This window comes from Mobula birostris, chromosome 20 (genome assembly GCF_030028105.1).
Source record: "Mobula birostris isolate sMobBir1 chromosome 20, sMobBir1.hap1, whole genome shotgun sequence".
Lineage (NCBI taxonomy): Eukaryota > Metazoa > Chordata > Chondrichthyes > Myliobatiformes > Myliobatidae > Mobula > Mobula birostris.
This window is the reverse complement of record NC_092389.1, coordinates 34490077-34517982: the sequence shown is the minus strand read 5'-3', so window position 1 is coordinate 34517982 and position 27906 is coordinate 34490077. Positions and strand designations below refer to the sequence as shown.

The 27906-nt window shown below is 43.6% G+C and overlaps 1 protein-coding gene across 11 annotated transcripts in view; it reads left to right on the top strand.

The window, feature by feature from the left end:
• LOC140185133 (rho GTPase-activating protein 32-like) overlaps positions 1–27906 on the top strand; it is a 583009-nt gene that overhangs the window by 241158 nt on the left and 313945 nt on the right. For 9 of the 11 annotated variants that reach the window (XM_072238473.1, XM_072238466.1, XM_072238464.1 and 6 more), the window contains one exon: positions 6580–6685. In XM_072238473.1, coding sequence (XP_072094574.1) covers positions 6580–6685 — 106 coding nt within the window. Of the gene's footprint in view, positions 1–6579; positions 6686–8007; positions 8061–27906 lie in introns of those variants that run through there. The other 2 variants (XM_072238474.1, XM_072238476.1) reach the window with 2 other exon arrangements.

Below are 27906 nucleotides of genomic sequence, written 5' to 3'. Positions count from 1 at the left end.
GATGTTGATGAGGCCTAATTTGGAGTATTGTATGCAGTTTTGGTCACCTACCTACAGGAAAGATGTAAATAAGGTTGAAAGAGTGCAGAGAAATGAGTTTTAAGGAAAGATTGAATAGGTTAGGACTGTATTCTTTAGAACAGGGGTACCCAACCTTTTTTGCACTGCGGACTGGTTTAATATTGACAATATTCTTGCGGACCGCGTGGGGATGGTAGGGTTGCCAACGGACAAGAGTAGCAGTCAAATACGGGACACTTGTGTTTACCCCGAGAAAGACTACCATGACCATGAAGCCTTGCGCGGGCACCTGTGTGTCCGATTTTTTACAAATCGTTTTTGGCGATTCTGTTCAGTGAAACTACACTGTACATACATTATTTCTACTTTATCTGGGCTGTGTATTTATCATATTATTGTTACTTTTACTATATGTTAAGTGTTATTTGAGGTTTTATGTGTTATTTGGTATGATTTGGTAGGTTACTTTTTGGGTCTGGGAACGCTCAAAAAATTTTCCCATATAAAATAATGGTAATTGGTTCTTCGCTTTACGCCATTTCGGCACGAAAGGTTTCATAGGAAATACGGGACAAGGGCGGTCCCGTATGGGACAAACCAATTTAGCCCAATGTATGGGATGTCCTGGCTAATACAGGACAGTTGGCAACCCTGGGGGGGTGTTAATCATGACCGGAATATAGGTGATAAGTCAACTATAAGTCATTTATGAGTGGCTAATACACTCAATTTCGTTTCTAAAAGGGTTTATGTAACAAATTTAATATTAAACATACAGCGCATATTTTCCTCTCAGGAATATAGTGATAAGTCAATTATACGTCACTTATAAGTCAATAGAATCATAATATTTTAAATAACATTTGATATTAAACACACAGCACATATTTTCCCTGTATGAACATATAAAATCATTGCAACACACCAATATCGCTGAATCAGTGGGAGCCCTGGGCTTGTTTCCCTGCAACAACACGGCCCCATCGAGGGGTGATGGGGGACAGCGATACTGGAAGGGGGTTCCTTATGTCCAGTCCATTCCGCAATTTAGTTTTCGTTGCATTCATTGCAGAAATCCCACTTTGCAGAGATATGATGTTGGAAACGGAAGCGACGTTTTCAGTGCTTTCTTGGCTATTTCAAGATACTTAGCCTTGACTTTGATCCAGAATGCCAGCGGAGATGTTATGTTAAACATACTTCTCAGCCCGCCGTCGTTTGCAAGCTCGAGGAGTTGATCTTCTTCCCGCGCTGACAAGGATGACGTGTGCGTAATGACCTCGCGTGCGTTCAAGTTCAACAGTGGGCATGACAGGAAATGAGGAAAGGTGCAGCTGACTCATATCGTTTCATATCACCAAATCATATCGTTTCCTCGCGGCTTGGTAGCACATGCCTTGCGGCCCGGTAGTTGGGGACCACTGCTTTAGAACATAAAAGGTTGAGAGGAGATTTGATAGAGGTATACAAGATTATGAGGGGTATAGATAGGGTTAATGCAAGCAGGCTTTTTCCACTCAGGTTGGGTGAGACTACAACCAGAGGTCATGGCTTAAGGTTGGAAGGTGAGAAGTTTAAGGGGAACAAGAGGGAACTTCACTCAGAGGGTCGTGTGAGTGTCGAATGAGCTGCCAGTGCAAGTGGTCTATATGAGCTCGATTTCAATGTTTGAGAAGTTTGGATAGATACATGGATAGTAGGGATATGGAGGGCTATGGCCCCGGTGCAGGGCGATGGGCATAGGCAGTTTAAGTGGTTTTGGCTTCGACTAGATGGGCAGAAGGGGCTGTTTCTGTGTTGTGCTTCTCTGAGTCTATGACTGACCCTCTGCATGCTTCTGTTGAAAGGACTAGATTTTCAGTGCCTTCCTATATGTTACTGTTCCATTTTGAGCAGTTAGCATATGTGGAATCTTATCTGCTAATTTTGTCCGTCAAAGTCATGACTCAGTCTAAGTCTTTAGGTTTGTATGGATGGTTTTGGGGACAGAACAGGGAATTAGAGGTTAGATTGGGGTTTAGGGACAGGGATGAGGCAGACTTTGAGGTCAGGCCAGAGTGCAGGTTGGAGTGCTCTGGTCAAAGGCCAGTGATCCCCATGGATGGATATTGGTCAGCAAACACTGTGGACAGAGACCAGTGATCCCCGTAGTCATTGACTATGGTCGGTAGGCTCTGTGGATGAGGATTGGTGACCCCACTCCTTCAGTGTGCACATTTTGGTGTTTAGGCATACATGTAGCTGCATTTTTGGAGTGACTCATGAAAGCATAAAAAGAATTTCAGCAGATGCATGTTTTCAGCACCGATGTGGTGTACGTTTGTATGGCTGTAAGACAAAAGACCATAAGACATAAGAACAGAATTCGGCCATTCAGCCCATTATGTCTACTCCACCATTCTATCATGGCTAATTTATTATCCCACTCAACATCATTCTCCTGCTTTCGCTCTGTAACCTTAAATGCCTTGACTTATCAACCTTTCTTTTAAATATACTGTACTTGATTACGTGGCCTTGACAGCCGCCTGTGGCACAGATTTACTATGCTCTGGCTAAAGAAATTCCTCCTCGTCTCTGTTCCTCTAGTCTGAGGCTGTGCCCTCTAGACTTACCCACTATAGGAAACATTCTCCCTCCATCCTCTTTCCAGACCTTTCAATATTCAAAGTTTCAAATGAAATTTCTCCCCACCGCCTCATTCTTCGAAACTTCAGTGAGTACAGGCCTAGAGCCATCAAACATTCCTCATATATTAACGCTTTCACTCCCAGAATCATTCTTGTGAACCTCCTCTGGAGCCTCTCCAATGCCAGCACATCTTTTCTTAGATTAGGTGCCTAAAACTGCTCACAATACTCATGTGGTCTGACATTACATCCTTGAAATGTTATGTTCTAGTCCTCTCGAAATGAATGCTAACATTGTATTGTCTTCCTTACCACTGACTCAATTTGCAAATTAACCTTTAGGGAATTCCGCACGAGGAATTTGGGGAATTTGCATCTCTGAGTTTTGAATTTTCTCCCCATTTATAAAATAGTCTACTACTTTATTCCTTCTACTGAAGTATATGACCATGTACTTCCCTACGCCATATTCCATCTGCCACTTCTTTGCCCATTCTCCCAAGCTTTCTCAAGTCCTTCAACAGACACCATGATCCTCAATGCTACCTACCCGTCAAATTGTTTGCAAACTTGGCCACACAGCCATCAATTCCTTTATCCAAATCATTAACATACAATGTGAAAAGAAACGGTCCCAACGCTGACCCCTGTGGCACACCACTAGTCACTGGCAGCCAACCAGAAAATGCCCTATTTATTCCCATTCTTTGCCTCCTGACAATCAGTCAATCTTCTATCCATCTCGTATCTTTCCTGTAGTACCATTGGCTCTTGTCTTCATAAGCAGCCTCGTGTGTGGCACCTTGTTAAAAGTCTTCTGAAAATCCAAATAAAAAAAATCCACCAACTTCCTTTATCTATCTTGCACCTTATTTCCTCAAAGCATTCCAACAGATTTGTCAGGCAAGATTTTCCCTTAAGGAAACCATGCTGACTTTGACCTATTTTTGTCACAAGCCTGCAAGTACCCTAAAATCTCATCCTTAACAATCGACTCCAATAACTCGCCAACCACTGAAGTCAGGCTAACTGGCTTACAATTGCCTTTCTTCTGCCTCCATCCCTTAAAGAGTGGAGTGACATGACAGTAGTAAAGACAGAAACTCCAATAGCAAGCCTGAATTATGTGAATAAATTTGATACAAGGTGTGAGACAGTGGGAAACCTGACCACAGAAGGCCATGACAAGGACTTCGTATAACACTGAATCTGATTATCTGAATGAGTGAAATTTAAGCTGTAGATACTGCATGAGTGGAAAGGTGGAAAATGTACTGAGTTTAAAGTTCGCAACCAGTGTGTTTGTATGAATATCAGTACAGCTGCTGACTGTTCAATTATAGGCAGTAATGTGGTCACGAAGAGGTTTAGCAAAGTGCTGTTACTGAAAAGGACACTGAAGATTCATTCTAGTGAGACTGGAAACCATAGGTCAAATCTGGTATTCATTTCCCATAAAGGTCAAAATATGACATTAGCAGTTATAGGAGCCAAGTTCACAACAATTTCAACTCCATTTTGGGAGGTTTGGCTCAAGGAATTAAAATTTAATTGAAAGAATTTACTGGACTGTACACTGCAGCCATGGCTGTATTAGCCACATGTACAATGTGCAAATGCATTCAAAAATTTGCACACTGCATATGGCAGCAGAAAACCCACATATTACACAGACTTGAATATACGAATTAGGAGCAGAGATTGGCCTCTCAGTGCCTTGAGCCTGTTCTGCTATTCAGTGAAATCATGGCTGAATTTAACTCCAGCTCTACATTTCCACCAATCCTCGGTAACCATTCATTCCATTGCTGATCAGAAATCTTTAAACTCTGCCTTAAAATATTCAAAGACTTTGCTTCCACACCTTTTGAGGAAGAGTGTTCCAGAGACTAATGATTCTGAGTGAAACAATTTTGCCTCATCTCTTTTAAATAGGTGTTCTCTTACTTTTTTTAAGTGACTTTGAGTTTTATATTCTCCCAACAGAACAACTGTGCTTTCCATATCCACCTATCAAGACCCTGTAAGGCTCTTGTATATTTCAATTGTCACTTCAAGGTTTTCTAAACAAACTCCAGTGGACCCTGTCCAAACTCTCCTCATAAGATGACTTCTTCATTCCAGGTGTAGGTCCAGTAAGCTGAACTGCTTCCAGTATATTTCCTTAAATAAGGAGATCGGTATTTTGTATAACTGAAGCAAAACTTCCATGCTTTTGATTTTCCTTGAAATGCTGACTTGATACAAATATTGGCTTGATGGCAGGAAACAGGGTGATACTAGAAGGTTGTTTCTTCCACTCGAGACCTGTGTCCCTCGGATTGGTGCTGGGCCCATTGTTTGACATCTATATCAAGATTTGGATAAGGATATATAAGGCATGCTTTGTAAATTTGCAGAGTACACTGATACAGTTAGTATAGTGGACAGTAAATAATGTTTTCAAAGGTTACAGGAGGATCTTGATCAGCTGAGTAAGTGGGTCGAATGGCAAATAGAGTTTAATTCAGATAAGTGTAAAATGTTGCACTTAGGAAAGTCAAATCAAGGTAGGACTTCCTCAATGAATGGTAGGCCCATGGGGAATGTTGACTGAAGGACCTATTTCTGTGGTGTTTTGGTAAATCTAGGCGGTTCCCCCTCAATGTAACTTCTTTGTCTCTGTCTTCCATTCCTCGAAATTTAATGATGAGCAACTAATCAGCCTGAGTTATTTCTAATCCTTTTCAAAAATCTGGGCTCAATTTTTAGAAATATTTATTTACTTTGGCATGTTCTTTTTAATGAATTTGTTTCTTCTTGGATAATATTTACCCATGTAGGTTTCTTCTGGAAGCAATAATTAAAGGAGCTTTATCTCCAGGTGTGAACTATTTAAAAGAAAAGACATATTTAAAAAGATACCAACTTTTAGCAAAAATAATTTAAGGGTAGAAATGACGATGAACAATTAGAAATAAACATCTCAAAATGCATGACAAATATTGTGTTGTTATAGGCCAATTTAAATCTTTTAGTCTGTATCTGCTGATGTCTTGGGAGGATTGGGAGAACCACTTTGAATACTGAACTGATGGTTCTTGTGGTTCCCATGGTGTCCTATGATAGTTATAGATTGGGGGAGTTGAGTACTGTAATGAAACAGCTGTGTTCTCAATTGAAGATTACGTGGATCTTACAAGTGTTTCTGTGTGTACAGTCTCGATGCTGGTTGAAGCACTGCATCTTTAATAAAGGTAATGGGAATCCCTGTCTCAAAGTCACGACACCAACTGATGAAATTGCTTAAGTTTGAACACTAAATTTTTTTTAGTATTGCTGCAGTGTAGTGAACTAGCCAAATGAATATTCCATTAGGTTCCTGGCTTGGGCCTTAAATGTTGTGCACAAATGAGTATTGCTTTCTGGATAATTATGGCTGTTTTGAAGGGAGCAGCGAGGTAATACAATAAGTGATGACTGAAATGAATAATGTTGCCAGGGCTTCATTGATTTGTATTACAATCTTTATATCTACCTGAACCTTTACCAATTTTCAATAAAGTAAAGCTTATAAACTATAAACTTCACTTAAATAAGGCACATAGTTGCTCTTAATTCCCTGCCTATAGTCTACACCTGCTCCATAGGTTCCTGTAGACTTATAAATTCAGATGTGTGATTCGAAACTGTTTCATTTGGTTATCCTGGTGAAATAATATGGGATTATTGCTCTTATTAGATTGCATATTGGCCAGTTTTAATTTTTCCATTCCAAAGGAGCTGCTATATTTCCATTTACTGTATCCATTTGTTTCTTTAAAAAATTATAATTTTGATGTTCAGAATCATTGTTTTGCATGAAGAACTTCCTGATATTCTGAATTTATTGATCAGAACTGCTATGTGTGTATTTGTAGTTGACTTTATAATTTTAATTTGGTTGCAGGTTGAAGAGAGCTTCACCACTGCTGGATGAGGATGATTACTTTCCAGAGCTGCTAACCCTCCCTCCTCGCGATCGTCTTGATTGGGAAGAGACTATTAGCACTATGGTAATAATTCTAGTGGACAAATTGAAATTCTTTAATATGTCTAAAGGCTTCGATATCCTCTACATCTGATAGTCTGAATGTTATCTGAAATGCGTTTGAAAACTGTTGAATTCAGAATGCCAAATTATTTGTTTTTTGTACCACTTTTCACTTGCGTGTACAATTCATACAAAGATTCAAAAGGTTAATTTAATAACAAAGTATGTATGCAGTGTACAACTGAGGTTCTTCTACTCCAGTTAGCCACGAATCAGAGAAAATCATGGAAGTCAGTTTAAAGCAAAATAGCAAACTCACTGCCCCCCACCAAAAAAAACAGCAACATGAACAACACCCTGTACACAAATCACAACAGGAACATCGACCCCCAAACACCTCTCCCTAGCACGAAACATTACAAAAACATTGGCCCCAAAATCCCCCTTCCCCACACAAAAAACTGTAACAAAAATGTAACATGTGGGACCTTGTCAAATGCTTTTCTAATGTCCATGTAGACAACATCCACTGCCTTGCCTTCATCCACTTTCCTGGTAACTTCCTCAAAGAACTCTATACGATTGGTTAGTCATGACCTACCATGCACAAAGCTATGTTGACTATACTTAATTTGTCCATGTCTGTCCAAATACTTATATATCTGGTCCCGTAGAATACCTTCCAATAACTTTCCCACTACTGATGTCAGACTCACTGGCTAATGATTTCCTGGTTTCTGTTTTGAGCCTTTTTTAAACAGCAGAACAACATTGGCTATCTGCCAATCCTCTAGTACCTCTCCTGTCGCTGAGGATGTTTTAAATATCTCTGCCAGGGCTGTGGTAATTTCTGCACTTGCTTTCCGTAGGGTCCGAGAGAACACCTTGTCAGACCTTGGGGATTTATCCACCCTGATTTGCCTCGGGATAGTAAAACACCTCCGCCTCTGTAATCTGTACAGCGTCCATGAAATTGTTTCCACTTTCCCTCACTTCTTTAGACTGCGTATCCATCTCCCGAGTAAATACAGATGCAAAGAATGCATTTAAGATGCATCTCCCATCTCTTTTGGCTCCACACATGGATTACCATCCTGGTCTTCCAGAGGAGCAATTTTGTCCCTTGCAATGCTTTTGCTCTTAACATACCTGGTTTTTGTTTCAGTCGAAGCAAGCAGCTGAGAAGAAGGGAGTGAAGAAATTGGGTGCAAAAAGTCTTTTTTTTTAAACACTGCTTGGGGAGAAGGGTCTGCACTGTGCAGGCACGTAATGTAGCGCGCCAAGGTTTAAAAACAGACTACCATATACAGCGGACAGCGGAGTGAGAAGGAGCAGAGTGGGACGGCTTTGGCTCAACAGGCTTCGGCGAGAACAGGCAGAAGCCAGGGTAGGTTCCGGTAAGTTTTTTGTTCAGATTGTTCAGAGTAGAGAGAATGCCAGGCAAGATGTTGGAATGCTCCTCTTGCAGGATGTGGGAAGTCAGGGAGCTCTCCGGTGTCCCTGACAACGACATCTGCAAGAAGTGCATCCAACTGCAGCTCCTAACAAACCGCGTTAGGGAACTGGAGCAGGAGCTGGATGACCTGCGGATCATTTGGGAGAATGAGGAGATTATAGGTAGTAGCTACAGGGAGGTAGTTACGCCAAAGGAGCAGAGCACAGGAAATTGGGTCACTTTCAGGCAAGGGAAGAGGAAAGGGCAGGCTGAGCAGGGTTCCCCTGTGGCCATTCTCCTCAACAACAAGTATACCACATTGAATACTGTTGGGGGGGGATGGCTTACCTGGGATAAGCTGCAGCAGCCAGATCTCTGGCAGTGAATCTGGTTCTGCACTGCAGAAGGGAGGGTGGAAAGAGAGGAGAGCAGTAGTGATAGGGAACTCAATAGTTAGAGGTGCAGATAGGAGGTTCTGTGGTCATGACAGAGAATCCAGGATGGTTTTTTGCCTCCCGGGTGCCAGGGTCAAGGATGTCTCTGATAGGTTGCATGACATTCTGAAGTGGGAGGGTGATCAGCCAGATGTCGTGGTGCACATCGGTACCAATGACATAGCAAGGAAGAGTGAGGAGGTCCTGGAGAGTGAGTATAGAGAGCTTGGTAGGAAGTTGAAAAGCAGGACCTCGAGGGTGGTAATCTCAGGATTGCTACCTGTGCTACGTGCCAGTGAGGGTAAGAATAGGATGCTCTGGAGGATGAACAAGTGGCTGAGGAACTGGTGTAGGGGGCAGGGTTTCAGATTTCAGGATCATTGGGACCTCTTCTGGGGCAGGTGGAACCTGTACAAGAGAGACGGGTTACACTTGAACTACAAGGGGACCAATATCCTTTCAGGGAGGTTTGTTAGTGCTATTGGGGAGGCTGGGAAGATTTGCAGGGGGATGGGAACCAGAGTGCCAGAGCTGACAGTGTGGCTGGGGTGAAAATAAATGATGTTAAAAGTTCAAGCAAAGCCGCAAATAGAAAGGTTGTGAGTGGTGGTAAAAATCTTCTGAGGCGTATATATTTCAATGCTAGGAGTATTGCGGGGAAGGCAGACGAGTTGAGGGCGTGGATTGACACGTGGGATTATGACGTTATAGCAATTAGTGAAACTTGGCTACAGGAGGGGCAGGACTGGCAGCTTAATATTCCAGGGTTCCGATGTTTCAGATGTGATAGAGGCAGAGGAATGAAAGGTGGGGGGAGTAGCATTGCTTGTCAGGGAAAATGTTACAGCAGTGCTCAGGCAGGACAGATTAGAGGGCTTGTCTACTGAGTCCTTATGGGTGGAGCTGAGAATCAGGAAAGGTATGGCCACATTAGTGGGGTTGTATTATAGACCACCCAATAGTCAGCGAGAATTGGAGGAGCAAATCTGCAGAGGGATAGCAGGCAACTGCAGGAAACATAAAGTTGTGGTGGTAGGGGATTTTAATTTTCCACATATTGATTGGGACTCCCATACTGTTAGGGGTCTAGATGGGATAGAGTTTGTAAAATGTGTTCAGGAAAGTATTCTAAATCAATATATAGAGGTACCAACTAGAGGGGATGCAATATTGGCTCTCCTGTTAGGAAACGAGTTAGGACAAGTGACGGAAGTGTGTGTAGGGGAGCACTTTGGTTCCAGTGATCATAACACCATTAGTTTCAACTTGATCATGGACAAGGATAGATCTGGTCCTAGGGTTGAGGTTCTGAACTGGAAGAAGGCCAAATTTGAAGAAATGAGAAAGGATCTAAAAGGCATGGATTGGGACAGGTTGTTCTCTGGCAAGGATGTGATTGGTAAGTGGGAAGCCTTCAAAGGAGAAATTCTGAGAGTGCAGAGCTTGTATGTTCCTGTCAGGATTAAAAGCAAATTGAATAGGAATAAGGAACCTTGGTTCTCAAGGGATATTGCAACTCTGATAAAGAAGAAGAGGGAGTTGTATGAAATGTATAGGAAACAGGGGGTAAATCAGGTGCTTGAGGAGTATAAGAAGTGCAAGAAAATACTTAAGAAAGAAATCAGGAGGGCTAAAAGAAGACATGAGGTTGCCTTGGCAGTCAAAGTGAAGGATAATCCAAAGAGCTTTTACAGGTATATTAAGAGCAAAAGGATTGTAAGGGATAAAATTGGTCCTCTTGAAGATCAGAGTGGTTGGCTATGTGCGGAACCAAAAGAAATGGGGGAGATCTTAAATGGGTTTTATGCGTCTGTATTTACTAAGGAAACTGGCATGAAGTTTATGGAATTAAGGGAAACAAGTAGTGAGGTCATGGAAACTGTAGAGATTGTAAAGGAGGAGGTGCTTACTATCTTGAGGCAAATTAAAGTGGATAAATCCCCAGGACCTGACAGGGTATTCCCTCAGACCTTGAAGGACACTAGTGTTGAAATTGCAGAGGCTCTGGCAGATATATTTAAAATGTCAGTGTCTACGGGTGAGGTGCCGGAGGATTGGAGAATGGCTCATGTTGTTCCGTTGTTTAAAAAAGGATCAAAAAGTAATCTGGGAAATAATAGGCCGGTAAGTTTGACGTTGGTAGTGGGCAAGTTATTGGAGGGAGTACTAAGAGACAGAATCTACAAGCATTTGGATAGACAGGGACTTACTAGGGAGAGTCTTTCTTTTTCAATCTTTTTTATTAATTTTGAAGTATAGAAACAAAACATAGCAATAATACAAATAGTAGGAGAAATATTGTTACACTTAAGAAAAGTAATGTAAAATCAAATAGTGTAAGTTAACAAAGCTCCCAATCATGTAGAACTGACAACGGATAATACAAATCAAAAAAAAACTGAAAAAAAAAATCATGAAAAAGAAAAAAAAACGCAACCGAAAAAAAAAACAAAACCAAAAAAAAACCGATCCTCAAAGAAAAACAGAATTAATCAACTAAACTAAAAGACTTGGGCAAAACTAACAACTTAAAAATGGAAAAGAAGAAAACCTTAGTGTCGATGACTCCATTCCCCTCCAACAACAGTACAGAGAGCTAAAACAAGTTTGGAAATGATCAAATTACATCAAGTGAAAAATCTGAATGAATGGCCTCCAAGTTTTTTCAAACTTAATGGAAGGGTCATAAACTGCACTTCTAATTTTCTCCAAATTCAAACACACCATAGTTTGTGAAAACCAATGAAATACCTTAGGAGGGTTAATCTCTTTCCAATTCAACAGAATGGACCTTCTAGCCATTAAAGTAAGAAATGCAATCATCCTTCGTGATGAAGAGGTTAAATTATTTAAGTCTATCATTGGTAGTCCAAAGATAGCAGTAATTGGATGAGGTTGTAAGTCTATGTTTAGGACCGTGGAAATAATAACCAAACCTTTCAAGAATTTTATACCTCTTTAGATCACTCTGATTTTCCTCATGATTCTAATTTCATGCATGATTTTTTAGGTAAATTGAGTTTTCCGAAATTCTTGAAAGGTTTGGTTTATCCCAACATGATCAACTGTGAAAGTATCATCCTGTTTGCGAATCTTAGTAATTTGATGTTTAACCGAATCAAATTTCAATTGGTTGGCCAGTAATTTACCCGATTTATCACTATGAATATAAAAATCACGTCTAGTTCTCATTAATTGATTTTCGATCGAGGATGTTAATAATAAGCTATGTTCCAATTGGAGTTCAACTCTGTGTTTGTACGGCTCCTTACTGGGAGAAATAGCATATTTTTTATCGACTTCTTTAATTTTATCAACCAACAAAAGTATTTCATTGTTAACACGTCTTTTCAAACCGGCCGAATAGGAAATAATCTGACCACGGATATAAGCTTTAAAGACGTCCCAAACAGTTCCATTGGAAACTTCTTCCGTAGTATTAATTGAAAAGAAGAAATCAATCTGCTCCTTTATAAATTTGACAAAAGTCCTGATCTTGAAGCAGAATAGGGTTAAATCGCCATTGTCTGCTAGTACAAAAGGTGTCCATTAACTTGATCGAAAGTTTCATTGGAGCATGATCTGAAATAACAATACTGTCATAATTACAATCAACTACATATGGAATCAAACGAGAGTCAATCAAGAAATAATCAATTCGAGAAGAAGAACGATGAACAGGTGAAAAAAAGAATTCCTTATCATTTGGATGTAGAAATCTCCAAATCTCCAAATCTCCAACAGCAACATGAAAGGTCACTCAAAGGAGCACTCATTTAAAGATATCAAAATAGAAAGCAAAAAAGTGTGCTTCATTTACTAGTCTAACGGGTATATAATTAATAGGATGAGCAAACAAATCTGACCTAGGAGATTCTGCATTTGCTGGAAACCTTGAGTAACACACACAAAATGTTGGTGGAACTCACCAAACTGGTAGCATAAACAAGAGAAAATCTGCAGATGCTGGAAATCTGAGCAACACGCACAAAATGCTGGAAGAACTCAGCAGGCCAGGCAGTTGACGTTTCAGGCAAAAACCCTTCGGTAGGACTGGAGAAAAAAAAGCAAAGGTGGAGGGAGAAGAGAGAGAAGCACAAGGTGACAGGTGAAACCTAGAGAGGGAAGGATGAAGTAAAGAGCTGGGAAATTGGTGAAAGAGACAGAAGACCATGGATGGGGGGGGCGGGAACCCCAGAGGGAGGCGTAGGGGTGGGCAAGGAGATAAGGTGAGAGGGGGAAAAGGGGATGGGAAATGGTAAGTAGGGGGGGAAGTATTACCGGAAGTTTGAGAAATTGATGTTCACGCCATCAGGTTGGAGGCTACCCAAATGGAATGTAAGGTGCTGCTCCTCCAACCCAAGTGTGGCCTCATCACAACAGTGTGAATGGGAATGGGGAGTGGAATTAAAATGGGTGGCCACTGGGAGATCCCGCTTGTTCTGGCAGACAGAGCGTAGATACTTGGCAAAGCGGTCTCCCAATCTACACCGGGTCTCACCGATATACAGGAGGCCACACCGGGAGCACCCAACACAGTAAATCATCCTAACAGACTCACAGGTGAAGTGTTGCCTCACCTGGAAGGACTGTTTAGGGCCCTGAGGGAGGAGGTGTAGGGGCAGGTGTAGCACTTGTTCCGCTTGCAAGGATAGGGCAAAGTGAATAGGAATAAGGAACCTTGGTTCTCAAGGGATATCGCAACTCTGATAAAGGACGTTGTACGACATGTATAGGAAACAGGGAGTAAATAAGGTGCTTGAGGAGTATAAGAAGTACAAGAAAGTACTTAAGAAAGAAATCAGGAGGGCTAAAAGACATGAGGTTGCCTTGGCAGTCAAAGTGAAGGATAATCCAAAGAGCCTTTACAGGTATATTAAAAGCAAAAGGATTGTAAGGGATAAAATTGGGCCTCTTGAAGATCAGAGTGGTCGGCTATGTGCGGAACCAAAGAAAATGGGGGAGATCTTAAATAGGATTTTTGCGTTTGTATTTACTAAGGAAACTGGCATGAAGTCTATGGAATTAAGGGAAACAAGTAGTGAGATCATGGAAACTGTACAGATTGAAAAGGAGGAGGTGCTTGCTGTCTTGAGGAAAATTGAAGTAGATAAATCACCGAGACCTGACAGAGTGTTCCCTCGGACCTTGAAGGAGACTGGTGTTGAAATTGCAGGGGCCCTGGCAGATATATTTAAAATGTCGCTGTCTACAGGTGAGGTGCCGGAGGATCGGAGAGTGGCTCATGTTGTTCCGTTGTTTAAAAAAGGATCGAAAACTGATCCGGGAAATTATATGCCGGTAAGTTTAACGTCGGTAGTAGGTAAGTTATTGGAGGGAGTACTAAGAGACAGAATCTACAAGCATTTGGATAGACAGGGACTTATTAGGGAGAGTCAACATGGCTTTGTGCTTGGTAGGTCATGTTTGACCAATCTATTGGAGTTTTTCGAGGAGGTTACCAGGAAAGTGGATGAAGGGAGGACAGTAGATGTTGTCTACATGGACTTCAGTAAGGCCTTTGACAAGGTCCCGCATGGGAGTTTAGTTAGAAAATTCAGTCGCTAGGTATACATGGAGAGGTGGTAAATTGGATTAGACATTGGCTCAATGGAAGAAGCCAAAGAGTGGTAGTAGAGAATTGCTTCTCAGAGTGGAAGCCTGTGACTAGTGGTGTGCCACAGGGATCAGTGCTGGGTCCATTGTTATTTGTCATCTATATCAATGGACCAGCTGGAAAAAATGGGCTGAGAAATGGCAGATGGAGTTTAATACAGACAAGTGTGAGGTATTGCACTTTGGAAGGACAAACCAAGGTAGAACATACAGGGTAAATGGTAAGGCACTGAGGAGAGCAGTAGAACAGAGGGATCTGTGAATACAGATACAAAATTCCCTAAAAGTGGCATCACAGGTAGATAGGGTCGTAAAGAGAGCTTTTAGTACATTGGTCTTTATTAATCAAAGTATTGAGTATAAGAGCTGGAATGTTATGATGAGGTTGTATAAGGCATTGGTGAGGCCGAATCTGGAGTATTGTGTTCAGTTTTGGTCACCAAATTACAGGAAGGATATTGATAAGGTTGAAAGAGTGCAGAGAAGGTTTACAAGGATGTTGCTGGGACTTGAGAAACTCTACAGCGAAAGGTTGAATAGGTTAGGACTTTATTCCCTGGAGCGTAGAAGAATGAGGGGAGATTTGATAGAGGTATATAAAATTAATAATGGGTATAGATAGAGTGAATGCAAGCAGGCTTTTTCCACTGAGGCAAGGGGAGGAAAAAAATCAGAGGACATGGGTTAAGGGTGAGGGGTTAAAAGTTTAAAGGGAACATTAGGGGGGGCTTCTTCACACAGAGAATGGTGGGAGTGTGGAATGAGCTGCCAGACGAGGTGGTAAATGTGGGTTCTTTTTTAACATTTAAGAATAAATTGGATGGATACATGGATGGGAGGTGTATGGAGGGATATGGTCCGTGTGCAGGTCAGTGGGACTAGGCAGAAAATGGTTCGGCACAGCCAAGAAGGGCTAAAAGACCTGTTTCTGTTCTGTATTTTTTCTATGGTTTCTATGGTTTCTAGAATGCCTAAAGATTCTCTGTCATCTTGTCTGCAAGAGCAACCTCATGCCTTATTTTAGCCTTACTGATTTCTTTCTTAAATGTTCTGTTGCATTTCTTATAGTCCGTAAGGACCTCCTTTGTTCCTACTTGCCCGTAACTGCTATGCACCTCCTTTTTTCTCTTATCCAGAGCCTCAATATGTATTGGAAGCCAAGGTTCCCTGCACATGTTATTGTTATCTTTTATTCTGCTAGACACATACATGCTTTGAACTCTCAAGATTTCGTTGTTGAAGGCCTCCTACTTACCAAGTACTCCTTTGCCAGGAAGCAGCCTGCCCCAATCCATACTTGCTAGATCATTTGATACCATCAAAATTTGCCTTTATCCAATTTAGAATCTCAATTCATGGACCAGACCTATTACTTTGCGTACTTACTTTGAAACTAATGACGTTGTGGTCACTGGATGCAACGTATTCCATTTCACAAACTTCTGTCACCTGCCCTGACTCATTCCCTTATAGCAGATCAAGTATCACATTCTCTCTCATTGGGACTGTTATGTACTGATGAAGAAAACTTTCCTGAACATATTTGACAAGATTCTATCCCATCAAGTCCTTTTACAGTATAGGATTCCCAGTACAGATGTGGAAGGTTAAAATCAAGTGCTATAACAACCTTGTGTTTCTTGCAACAGTCTGTGATCTTTTCACAAATTTGTTCCTTGAAATGACATGGACTGTTGAGTGGTCTGTAATGTAGCTCCATTAATGTGGTTGTGCCTTTCTATTTCTCAGTTCCACCCATAATGCCTCACTAGCCTAGTTTTCCAGTTTGTCCTGATGGAGCACTGCTGTGACATTTTCCCTGCCTAGTAACACAACCCTTCCTCCTTTATTCCACCCTTCAGTGTCACATCTGAAACAAAGGAATTAAGGAATATTGAGCTGCCAGCCCTGCCCCTTCTGCAACCAAGTCTCACTAATGGCTACAACATCATAATTCCAGGTGCTGATCCATGCCCTGAGCTCATCCGCCTTTCCTACGATACTTCTTACATTGATATATACGCAGCTCAGGCCACTAGTCGCACCATGCTCAACCTGTTGATTCCTGACTTTGAGGTCTTGCCAACATGTGCCTCCACAACCTCTCCACGGACTGTTCTGGCACTCTGGTTCCCATTCCTCTACAACTCTCATTTAAACCCCACCGTGCAGCATTGACAAACCTTTCCATGAGGATATTAGTCCCCCTCCAGTTCAGGTGCAAACTCTCCCTTCTGTACGGTCACACCTATCCTGAAAGAGAGCGCAGTGATCCACCAACCTTCTGCCCTCCCTCCTACACCAGTTCCTGTGTTTACACTCCATGTGTTAAACTGTATAATCTTCCAATTTCTAGCCTCACTGGCACGTGGCATGGGTAGCAATCCTGAGATCACAACACTGGAGGTCCTGCCCTTTATCTTAGCACCTAACTCCCTGAACTGCCTGTGGAGAACCTCATCACTCATCCTATCCATGTCATTGGTACCTACATGGATCACAATCTCTGGCTGTTCACCCTCCCACTTAAGAATGCTGAGGACTTGACTCAATTTGTCCCAGCTCCTGGCACCCTGGAGGCAATATACCATCCGGAATCTCATTCTCGTCCACAGAACCTCCTGTCCGTTCCGCTAACTATCACCACAATATGCCTCTTCTTCCCCTTCCCTTTTAAGTCACAGAGCCAGACTCTGTGCCAGAGACCTGACTACTGTGACTTTACTCTGTTAAGTCAACCCCACAACATTACCCAAAGTGATAAACCTGTTGCTGAGGGGGATGGCCACAGGGGTCCGATATCCACCCTCGCCTCTCCTTTACACTTTATATATCTGAAGAAGCTTTTGGTATTCTCTTTAATATTATTAGTGAGCTTACTTTAGTTCTTCATCTTTACCTCAATTTCTTTTTTAGTTGCTTTCTTTTGGTTTTTAAAAGCTTCTGAATCCTTTAACATTCCACTAATTTTTGCTCTATTTTATGCCCTCTCTTTGGCTTTTATGTTGGCTTTGACTTCTCTTGTTAACCACATTTGTGTCATCTTGCCCTTAGAATACTATGTCCTCTTTGGGATGTATGTATCCTGTACCTTACGAATTGCTTCCGGAAATTCCATCCATTGCTGCTGTGACGTCATCCATTCTTTTCCAATCAATTCTGCCACTCTCATGCCTCTGTAATTCACTTTACCCCACTGTGATACTGATACATATTACTTTAGCTTCCCCTTCTCAAACTTCAGGGTGAATTTGATCATATTATGATCACTTTCCCCTTCAGGTTCTTTTACCTTAAGCTCTCCAATCAATTCTGGTTCAATATATAATACCCAATTTAGAATAGTCAGTCCCCTACCGGGCTCAACCATGAGCTGCTCTAAAAAGTCATCTCGTAAGCATTATAGATATTCCCCCTCTTGGGATCCAGCGCCAGCCTTAGTTTAAACCCTTCCAACCAACTCTAAATGGAATAAGGTAGATGATCTTGTAGCATAGTTAAGAGATTGGCAGGTATGATGTTCTGGCTGTCACTGAGTCTTGGCTGAAAGAGGATTATAGTTGGGAGCTTAACATCCAAGGATACACTTTGTATCAAAAGGACAGCCAATAGACAGAGGGGGTGGCATGGCACTGTTGGTTTAAAAAAAAAATGAATTAAATCTTTAGGTGACATAGGATTAGAAGATGCAGAATCCTTGTGTGTAGAGTTACGAAAGTGCAAGGGTGAAAAGACTCACCCTGATGGGAGCTATATACAGGCCTCTGAACAGTAGCCAGGATGCAGGCTATAAATTACAGCAGGAGAGAGAAAATGCATGTCAAAAGGGCAATGTTACAATAGTCTTGGAAGTTTTAATATGCAGGTAGATAGGGGAAAATCAGGTTGCTGTTGGATCCCAAGAGAGGGAATTTGTAGAATGTCTATGAGATGGCTTTTTAGAGCAGCTTTTGATTGAGCCCACTAGGGGGTCAGGTGTTGTGTAATGAACTGGATTTGATTAGGAAGCTTAAGGTAAAGGAACGCTCAGAAACCAGTGATCATAATATGACAGAATTCACCCTGCAATTTGAGAGGGAGAAGCTTAAGTCAGATGTATCAGTATTACATTGAAGTAAAGGGAATTACGGAGATATGAGAGGGGAACTGTACAAAGTTCATTGGGAGGAGACGCTAACGAGAAAATCTGCAGACACTGGAAATCTGAGCAACATGCACAAAATTTTTTTAAATTTCAAAATATACTTTATTCAAAAATAAAATTATATACAATAAACCATTCAATAACTTTCCATCCTTTGCATACATTTCCATTATGGTCTGTACATATCCATACTTATTGCCACCCACGTGGCACTCCAGTAGTTCACCTTACCACATCATTGTTGAGGGGTATACTCCCCACCACCCGACCCCTCCCACTCCCACGGGTGTAGAAACCTATACCGTGGTCCTTCCCCACTGGGCCCTTGCGGTGGCTGCACCGAGTTTCAGTGCGTCCCTCAGCACGTACTCCTGCAGCCGAGAATGTGCCAGTCGGCAGCATTCTCCCATGGACATCTCCATGTGCTGGTAGACCATCAAGTTTCAGGACGACCAAAGAGCGTCTTTCACCGAGTTGATGATCTGCCAGCAGCACCGGATGTTGGTCTCTGTGTGCGTCCCCGGGAACAGCCCGTAGATCAGAGAGTCCTCTGTTACGCAGCTGCTGGGGATGAAACGTGACACTAGCCCGTCCATCCTCCTCCACACCCTCTCTGCGAACTGACAGTGTGCAACGAGGTAGGTCACAGACTCTTCCTCACTGCAGTCCTCCCGTGGGCAGCAGGGTGTGGAGACGACGTCCTGGGCATAGAGGAGGGATCTGACTGGGAGGGCCCCTGTCACCACCAGCCAGGTGAGGTCCTGGTGCCTGTTGGTGAGGTCTGGCGATGAGGTATTTTGCCAGATGAACTGGACGGTCTGCCCGGGGAACCACCCCACTGTGTCTATCACGTCCTTCTCCTGCAGTGCCTGCAGGACATTACGTGCCGACCACTGCCTGATGGCCCTGTGGTCAAAGGCATTGTCCTGGAAGAACTTTTCTACGAAGGACAGGTATGAAGGCAACAACCAACTGACTGGGGCATTGCGCAGGAGTGGGGCCAGCTCCATCCTTCGTAGCCAGGGCGACAGGTAGAACCTGGGCACATAGTAGTACTTGATGCCCACATACCTGGGTTCTACATACAGCCTGATGCAGCCGCGCACGAAGCTGGCCATCAGGGTGAGGGCGACTTGTGCATGATGGTTCGTCTGACCCGCTCCATCTTGGATCCCCGGACAAATCTGAAGACAGCTTGGGTGATTGCCGAGCTGCAGGAGCGGGCGACGGGCCACACCTGCGCCAAGTACAGCAGCCCTGAGAGCACCTCACATCTGATGACCAGGTTCTTGCCCGTTATCGATAGGGAGCGCCCTCCCCACAGTCCCAGTTTCTGTTTCACCTTGGCAATCCGCTCCTGCCTGTTCTTGTTGCACGCCTCGGCCCCTCCGAACCAGATCCCCAACACCTTCACGTGCTCAGACCTGATGGTGAAGGGGACACTGGATCGGTCGGGCCAGTTGCCGAAGAGCATGGCTTTGCTCTTCGTGCAGTTGACCCTGGCCCCCGACGCTAGCTCAAACTGTTCGCAGATGCCAATTAACCTGCGAACTGACCTTGGATCAGAGCAGAAGACAGTGACGTCGTCCATGTACAGGGAGGTTTTCACTTGGGTCCCTCCACTGCCTGGCAGCGTCACCCCTCTTATGCCCTCATCCCTCCTAATGGCTTTGGCAAAGGGTTCTATGCAGCACACAAACAAGACAGGGGAGAAGGGATAGCCCTGCCTGACTCCAGACCTGATGGGGAAGCTGTCTGTTTCCCGCCCGTTGACCTGGACTGCACTACAGATGTCTGTGTAGAGCAGTCTGATCCAATTCCGGATTCCCTCCCCAAATCCCATTTTGGAGAGCATGTCCGCCATGTACGTGTGCGATATCCTGTCAAAGGCTTTCTCCTGGTCCAAGCTGACCAGGCAGGCGTTCACCCTCCTGTCCTGCACGTAGGTGATGGTGTCTCTCAGCAGCACAAGGCTGTCTGAGATCTTCCTGCCCGGTACAGCACAGGTTTGGTCTGGGTGGATCACCTGTCCCAGAGCAACCTTGACCCTGTTGGTGATAGCCTTGGACAGGATCTTGTAATCCACATTCAGGAGAGAGATGGGCCTCCAATTTCTAATGTCTTCTCTTTCCCCCTTCTGCTTGTAGATGAGGGTGATGATGGCTTTCCTCATGGACTCTGACATGCTGCCGGCCAGAAGCCTAGCGTTGTACATTTCCAGCAGGTCAGGGCCCATCCAGTTCCACAGAGCCAAGTACAACTCAGCCGGTAAGCCGTCGCTTCCGGGAGTCTAACTCGACTCAAAGGAACGGATGGAACCTGTCAGCTCGTCCAGAGTCAGTGGCTGATCCAGACTCTCCCGCTTGCCGTTGTCTAAGACCTGCGTGATAGACGACAGGAAGTTGCGGGAGGCTGTGGATTCTGTAGCCTTTTCGTCGTACAGACCGGCATAGAAGGACTTGCAGATCCTTGGTGTGTCGGTCTGCGAGGACGCGACTGAGCCGTCCTCTTCCTTAAGGTTGTGGATCACAGAGCTCCCCCTGTGCACCTTTTGGAAGAAGAAGCGTGAGCATGTCTCGTCCTGCTCCACGGTTTGGACCCTTGATCGGAAGATGATCTTGGAGGATTTGGCGGCGCAGTGCTGGGCTTGCCAGCCCTTCACCTCTGGCAATTCCTCCCTGACATCCACCCCCTTTGACTGCAGAAGGAGGAGTTGCTGCAACTCTGTCTGGAGTTTATGCAGTTCCCTCTGCTCCTGCCTCGCCTTCTGGATACCCTTGCGGATGAAGAACCTCTTGATGTTCTCCTTGGTGGCTTCCCACCAGCGAACCGGGGAATCAAAGAAGGCTTTCAACGTTGTCCAACCTGTGTACTACCTCTCTAGTTCCTCGATGTTCTCTGGGTGATGTCAGCAGTTTTACATTCAGCTTCCAAGTCCCTCTGCCTGCCTTCGGGTCCTCCCGTAAGTGACAGGTGGTTCGCAGAAGGCAGTGGTCAGAGAAGAACATCGGCGTGACGTCGGTGGACCTGACTGTGAGGGACTCTGAGAGGAAGAGGAAGTCGATCTGGGAGCGGGCTGAGCCGTCCGATCGTGTCCAGGTGGCTTGTGGCTGTGCTCCACCTGTGGGGGTGCCAAATGCTGGAGGAACTCAGCAGGCCAGGCAGGACCTCACACGCTCTTGATCTTTTCAAGGATTTCAAGTTCCCTGGCCGCCATCATCTTATATTTACTATGGACATCCAGTCCCTATACACCTCCATCACCCACCAAAAAGGCCTCAAAGCTCTCTGTTTTTTTTCTGGGCACAAGACCTAACCACTCCCCCCCACCACCACTCTCCTCCACCTTGCAGAACTTGTCCTCATTCTAAATAATTTGTTCTTTGGCTCCTCCCTTTCCTTTCAAACAAAAGTGGTGGCCATGGGCACTCACATGGGTCCCAGCTGTGTCTGCCTGTTCGTCGGCTGTGTGGAACAGTCTATGTTCCAAGCCTACACTGGTGTCCATCCTGCACTTTTCCTATGCTACATCGACAACTGCATTGGTGCTGTTTCCTGTGCCATGCTGAACTTGTCGACTTCATCCTCTTTGCCCCCAGCTTCCACCCTGCCCTTAAATTCACCTGGTCCGTTTCCGAAACTTCCCTTCCCTTTCTCAATCTCACTGTCTACATCTCCAGAGACAGCTTATCCACCAATGCCTATTACAAACCCATGGACTCTCACAGCTACATGGGCTACACCTCTTCCCACCGTGTTACTTGTTAAAAAAAAAAGCCATCCCATTCTCAATTTCTCCTTCTCTGCAACATCTGTTCTCAGGATGAGGCTTTTCATTCTAGAACGAAGGAGAACCATAGAATACTACAGCACAGAAAACAGGCCATTCGGCCCTTCTGGTCTGTGCCAAGACATTATTCCGCTAGTCCCATTGAGCTGCATCCAGTCCATAACCCTCCAGACCTCTCCCATCCATGTAGCTATCCAATTTATTCTTAAAACTTAGAGTGACCCCGCATTTACCACGTCAGATGGCAACTCATTTCACACTTTCACCACTCTCTGAGTGAAGAAGTTCCCCCTAACGTTTCCCCTAAACCTTTCCCCCGAAAGCCATGTCCTCTCGTATTTATCTCCTAATCTAAGTGGAAAGAGCCTATTCACATTTACTCTCTCTATACCCCTCATAATTTTGTAAACATCTATCAAATCTCCTCTCATTCTTCTACGCTCCAAGGAATAAAGTACTAACCTGTTCAATCCTTCCCTGTAACTCAACTCCTGAAGACCTGGCAACAGCCTGGTAAATCTTCTCTGCACTCTTTCAATCTTACTGATATCCTTCCTATAGTTAGGTGACCAGCATTGTACACAATACTCAAAATTTGGCCTCACCACTGTCTTATCCAACAGTATAACATCCCAACTCCTATACTCAATACTTTGATTTATGAATGCCAGGATGTCAAAAGCCTTCTTTACAACCCTGTCTATGGTTGTAAAGAGATGTCCTCTTTTTCAAAGAAAGGGGCTTCCCTTTCTCCGCCATCAACATTGCCCTCAACCACATCTTTGCCATTTCACACACGTCTGCTCTTACCCGATCCTCCCGCCCCCCTACTAGGAATAGGGTTCCTCGTCCTCATCTACCACCCCATCAGCCTCCACATTCAGCGCATAATTCTCCGAAACTACCACCCTCTCCAACGGGATCCCACCACCAAGCACATCTCCCCACCCCCCCCCAACCACTTTCTGCTTTCTGCAGAGATCACTCTCTACGCGACTTCTTTGTCCATTTGTCCCTCCCCACTGATCTCCCTTCTGGTACTTATCCTTGCAAGTGGAACAAGTGCTACACCTGCCCCTACACCTCCTCCCTCAGGGTCCTCAACAGTCCTTCCAGGTGAGTCGACACTTCACCTCTGAGTCTTTTGGGGTGATTTACTGTGTTCTGTGCTCCCTGTGTGGTCTCCTGTATATTGGTGAGACCCGATGTAGATTGGGAGACTACTTTGCCGAGCATCTACGCTCTGTCTGCCAGAACAAGTGTGATCTCCCAGTGGCCACCTGTTTTAATTCCATTCCCCATTCCAATTCCACTTCCCATTCCCATTCTGATATGTCCATCTACGGCCTCCTCCAGTGTTGTGATGAGGCTATACTTAGGTTGGAGTAACAGCACCTTGTATTCCGTTTGGGTAACCTCCAACCTGAAAATCGATTTCTCCAATTTTTGGTAATGCCTTACACCACCCCACCCCCCACCTTCACCATTTCCCATCCCCTTATCTCCTTGTCTGCTCATTGCCTCCCTCTGGTGCTCCTCCCTCCTTTTCTGTCTTTTTCACCAATCAGCTTCCCAGCTCTTTACTTCATCGCTCCCCCTTCCGGTTTCACCTATTACCTTGTGTTTCTCTCTCCCCTCCCCCATACCTTTTAAATCTGCTCATCTGTTTTCTCCAGTCCTGATGAAGGGTCTCCACCCGAAACATCAACTGTACTTTTTTTGTATAGATGCTGCCTGGCCTGTTGAGCTCCTCCAGTATTTTGTGTGTGTTGAAAGGGGACATGAGCAGGGATGATGGCAGAATAGCAATGGCTGGAGTTTCTGGTAGCAATTTGGAATGTGCAGGTTAGATGTATCCCAAGGAAGAAGTATTCCAAAGGCATGTTGATACAACCATGACTGACAAGGGAAATCAAAGCCAACATAAGTATGAGCATAAAAGAGGGCATATAATAAAGCAAAAGTTAGTGGGAAGTTAAGAATATTCTCATTGGAGGGTCATCATCATCATCATCATCATCATCAGGTGCCATGCCCAGTTTGAGCTTTGACTGCCATGGCCCACACACTCCTGTTTTGGGTCAAGTGGATCAATTCATTGGTATTCATTTCCAATTCTGTGGCTGCTGTCCCCATCATCATTTGTCTTTGTCTTCCTCTTGCTTTCTTCCCTTTAATCTTTCCCATAATTACCGTGCATTCTAACTCCTCTTTCCTAATCACACGTCCAATGAAGTTACATTGCCTTTTCATGATCTCATACATTATTTCTCTTTTTCTGTTTGCTCTGTTCATGACATCCTCGTTAGATATTCGTTTTGTCCATGATATTCTTTGCATCCTCCTCAAAAACCACATTTCTGCTGCTACAATTTGTTTCTAGATATTGTCCAATGTTCTGAGCCATATAAAATAACTGGATAAACATAACATTTCAGTACTCTGAGGGGGGTTGTCATGCCTAGTTTAGTATTGGTCAGTATACTCTTCATTCTCGTAAAAGTATCTTTTGCCATCCCTATTCTTCTTTTGGTGTCCAAGTCGCACCTGCCATCTGATGTCACCCAGCTTCCTAAGTAACAAAAGTTCTTTACTTGTTTTATGTCTTCCCGATTTATTCTCAGCCTGCAGATAGGATTCTCCTTCTTTTTGGATATCACCATACACTCTGTCTTTTTGCAATTGATAGACCCATTTTTGTACTTTCTTCAACAATTATATCAATCAAGTTTTGTAGTTCTTCCTCCATACTTGCAATTAACACAGTGTCATCTGCATATCTGAAATTATTGATGATTTCACCGCCAACTTTGATTCCCAAGATGTCTCTTACTTTTTGTAATATTGTTTCACTGTACATATTAATTTTATCAGGGGGGAAAACACACCCTTGTCTAACGCCTTTCTTGATTTTCGTAAACTGACTCACTTCTCCATCTATTCTTACAGCGGCAGTTTGTTCCCAGTACAGATTTCTGATTAGATAGAGGTCTTTCGAATCTAGATCTAGAGTTTCCTGTAATATTTCAAATAACTTATTATGCTTCACTTTATCAAATGCTTTTGTGTAGTCGATAAAACAAACAAACAAATCTTTTTGCACTTCAATAGCTCGTTCTGATAGTATCCTTAACATCAATATTGCGTTTCTTATACCTTTGTCTTTCACAAAACCACATTGTTCTTTTCCTGTTTCAGCTTGTTTCTTACTTTTAGCTCTTGTCATCAAAATTCTTAGAAGTATCTTGGTGATATGACTCATTAAACTTATGGTCCTATGTAATTCACATTCTATTGCTCCAGCTTTCTTAGGAAGAGTGATAAATACTGATTTTTTTTTCATCTCTTCTAGTATTATTCCAGTCTCATAAGTGTCATTGATTAAATCAGTAAGTTTTTCAATTCCATAATCTTCAAGGGCAATAATTTGTTCTATTACTAATTCATCAGGACCTGCTGCCTTTCCTTTCTTCATCTTATTTATTGCATTACAAACTTCAGATTTTAAAATACTTGGACCTTCAATGTTTTTCTGAATTTCTGGTTTTTCGCCTCGATCGTCTTCAAACAATTCCTGAAGATACTCAGTCCATCTGTTCATAATCTCATCTTTTTTCATGATAATGGTACCTTTCTTTGCTTTCAAACATCCACCTGAAGAACAGAGGATATAGCCTTAGAAAAGAGAGGCGTCCATTTAGAATGGAGATGAGAGGAATTTCTTTAGCCAGAGGCTGCTGAGTGTGTCGAATTCGTTGCCACAATTGGCTGTGGAGGCCAGGTTATTTGGTGTATTTAAGGTGGAGGTTGATAAGTTCTTGATTAGTCAGGGTGTGAAAGAATATGGGGAGAAGGTAGGCGTCCAAACACCATGATGAGGCAGTTGCTACCATCTAGTCCATTAAGAACGCCTCGGGCTGCAGTGTCTATCCGGAGTGTGGGAAGTGAACAGTCTAAATGTATAAGTGATCTTACAATCTCTGAATAAGCTGAAAGGACTTGGTGAACTTGATTCTCATTAATGTAGATACAGCACCTGGAAACCAGCAGATATCCACCATTGCAGGAATAGGGGGTGCTGTGAAGCACTTCAGTCCAGACTGAAGCAACGGGGAACATAACCGCTGCTCCCTAGTATCCTCCTGACCAATGTACAGTCATTTGAGAGCAAGATCGAGCACCTAAGAGTGTGTTTGCTGTATCAGAGGGAAATGAAGGATTGCTGCTTCCTCTATTTTACTGAGGCATGGCTCACTTACCACACTCCGGATAGGTGCTGCAGCATGAGAGATTCTTAGTGGACTAGATGGTGGCATCTGCCTCATCATGGTGCTCAGATGTGTTGTCTCACTTTCGTTCTCCCGACTTGGAACATAAAATGGTTAATTCCTGACTGTTCTACTGAAAGTGTTTTCAAGCATGATCCTGAACACAGTTTACATACCGTCCAAAGCAGATGTAACACTGGCACTCAATCCATTGAGTGCCGTGATTAATAAACAAGAAATGGCCTTCCTTGATGCCTTGCCAGGAACTTGAATCAGGCTGCCCAAGCGTTATCAGCACATCACCTGCTGCACCAGAGTACCCAAAACACTTGACCACTGCTACGTTACCATCAAAAATGACTGCTGTTCCATCCCTCAACTGCATTTCAGGAAATTTGACCACTTGGCTGCTCTACCTGCATATAGGCAGGGACTAAAGAGCAAGGTGCCAGAAGTAAGAAAAGTGGTGGTCACAGGAGGAAGAGAAGAGACTGCTTTCGAGTCAGTGGACTGGGCCATATTAAAGGACTGAATGAATATACCATGGTTGTCACAAATTTTATACATGTGGATCACAAGATGTGGACTAGTGTGCCCTTACAGAATCAATCAGTCTTTACCAACCAGAAGCCCTGGATGAACTAAGGAATTCACAGTTTGCTAGAAGTTAGATTGGTGGTGTTCAGGACTGGCGACCCAGAAAGCTGCAAGCGTTCCAGGTATGACCTCCAGAAAGCCATCTTACATGCAAAGTGGCAGTTCAAGACTAAACTTGAATCACAGAGGGATGCTCGACAACTGTGGCAAAACTTGAATGCCATTACCTCCTATAAAGCAAAACCAAGTAACATAAATGGCAACACACAATATGCTGAAGGAACTCAGCAGGCCAGGCAGCATCTATGGAAAAAATATAAATGACAACAAGCCTTTGCTCCCAGATGAGCTCATACCTTTTATGCTTGCTTTGACTGTCAGAACAGAGGCACCTTCACGAACCCCACACCACCTCGTTAGCCCATGATGTCAATCTCTGAGGCTAACGTGAAAGCATCCTTCAGGAGGGTGAACCCATTGAAAGCATCTAGCCCAGATGGTGTACCTGTGCGAGCACTGAAGACCTGTGCTTATCAACTGGCTTGTGGGGGCGGGGGGGGCGGGTGTGGTTAACTGACATTCTTAGCCTCTCACTTCAGCAGTCTGAAGTATCCATCTGCTTCAATCAGGCTTCATGCATATCGGTGTCCAAGAAGAACATAGAAATCTGCTTCAATGACCATCGTGCAATAGCACTTAGATCCACTGTGATGAATTCTTTTGCGAAGATGATCATGAAGCACATCAACTTCTGCCTAAGGAGTGAACTGGATCCACTCTGGTTTGCCTACTGTCACAGCAGGTTCAGAGCAGATGCCATTTAATTGGCTCTTCTCTCAGCTCTGGAAAACTTGGACAGTAAAAATGCTCCTTATTGACAACAGCTCAGCATTCAATACTATCATCCCCTCAAAACTAATCGATAAGTTCCAAGACCTGATTCTCACAACCTCCTTGTG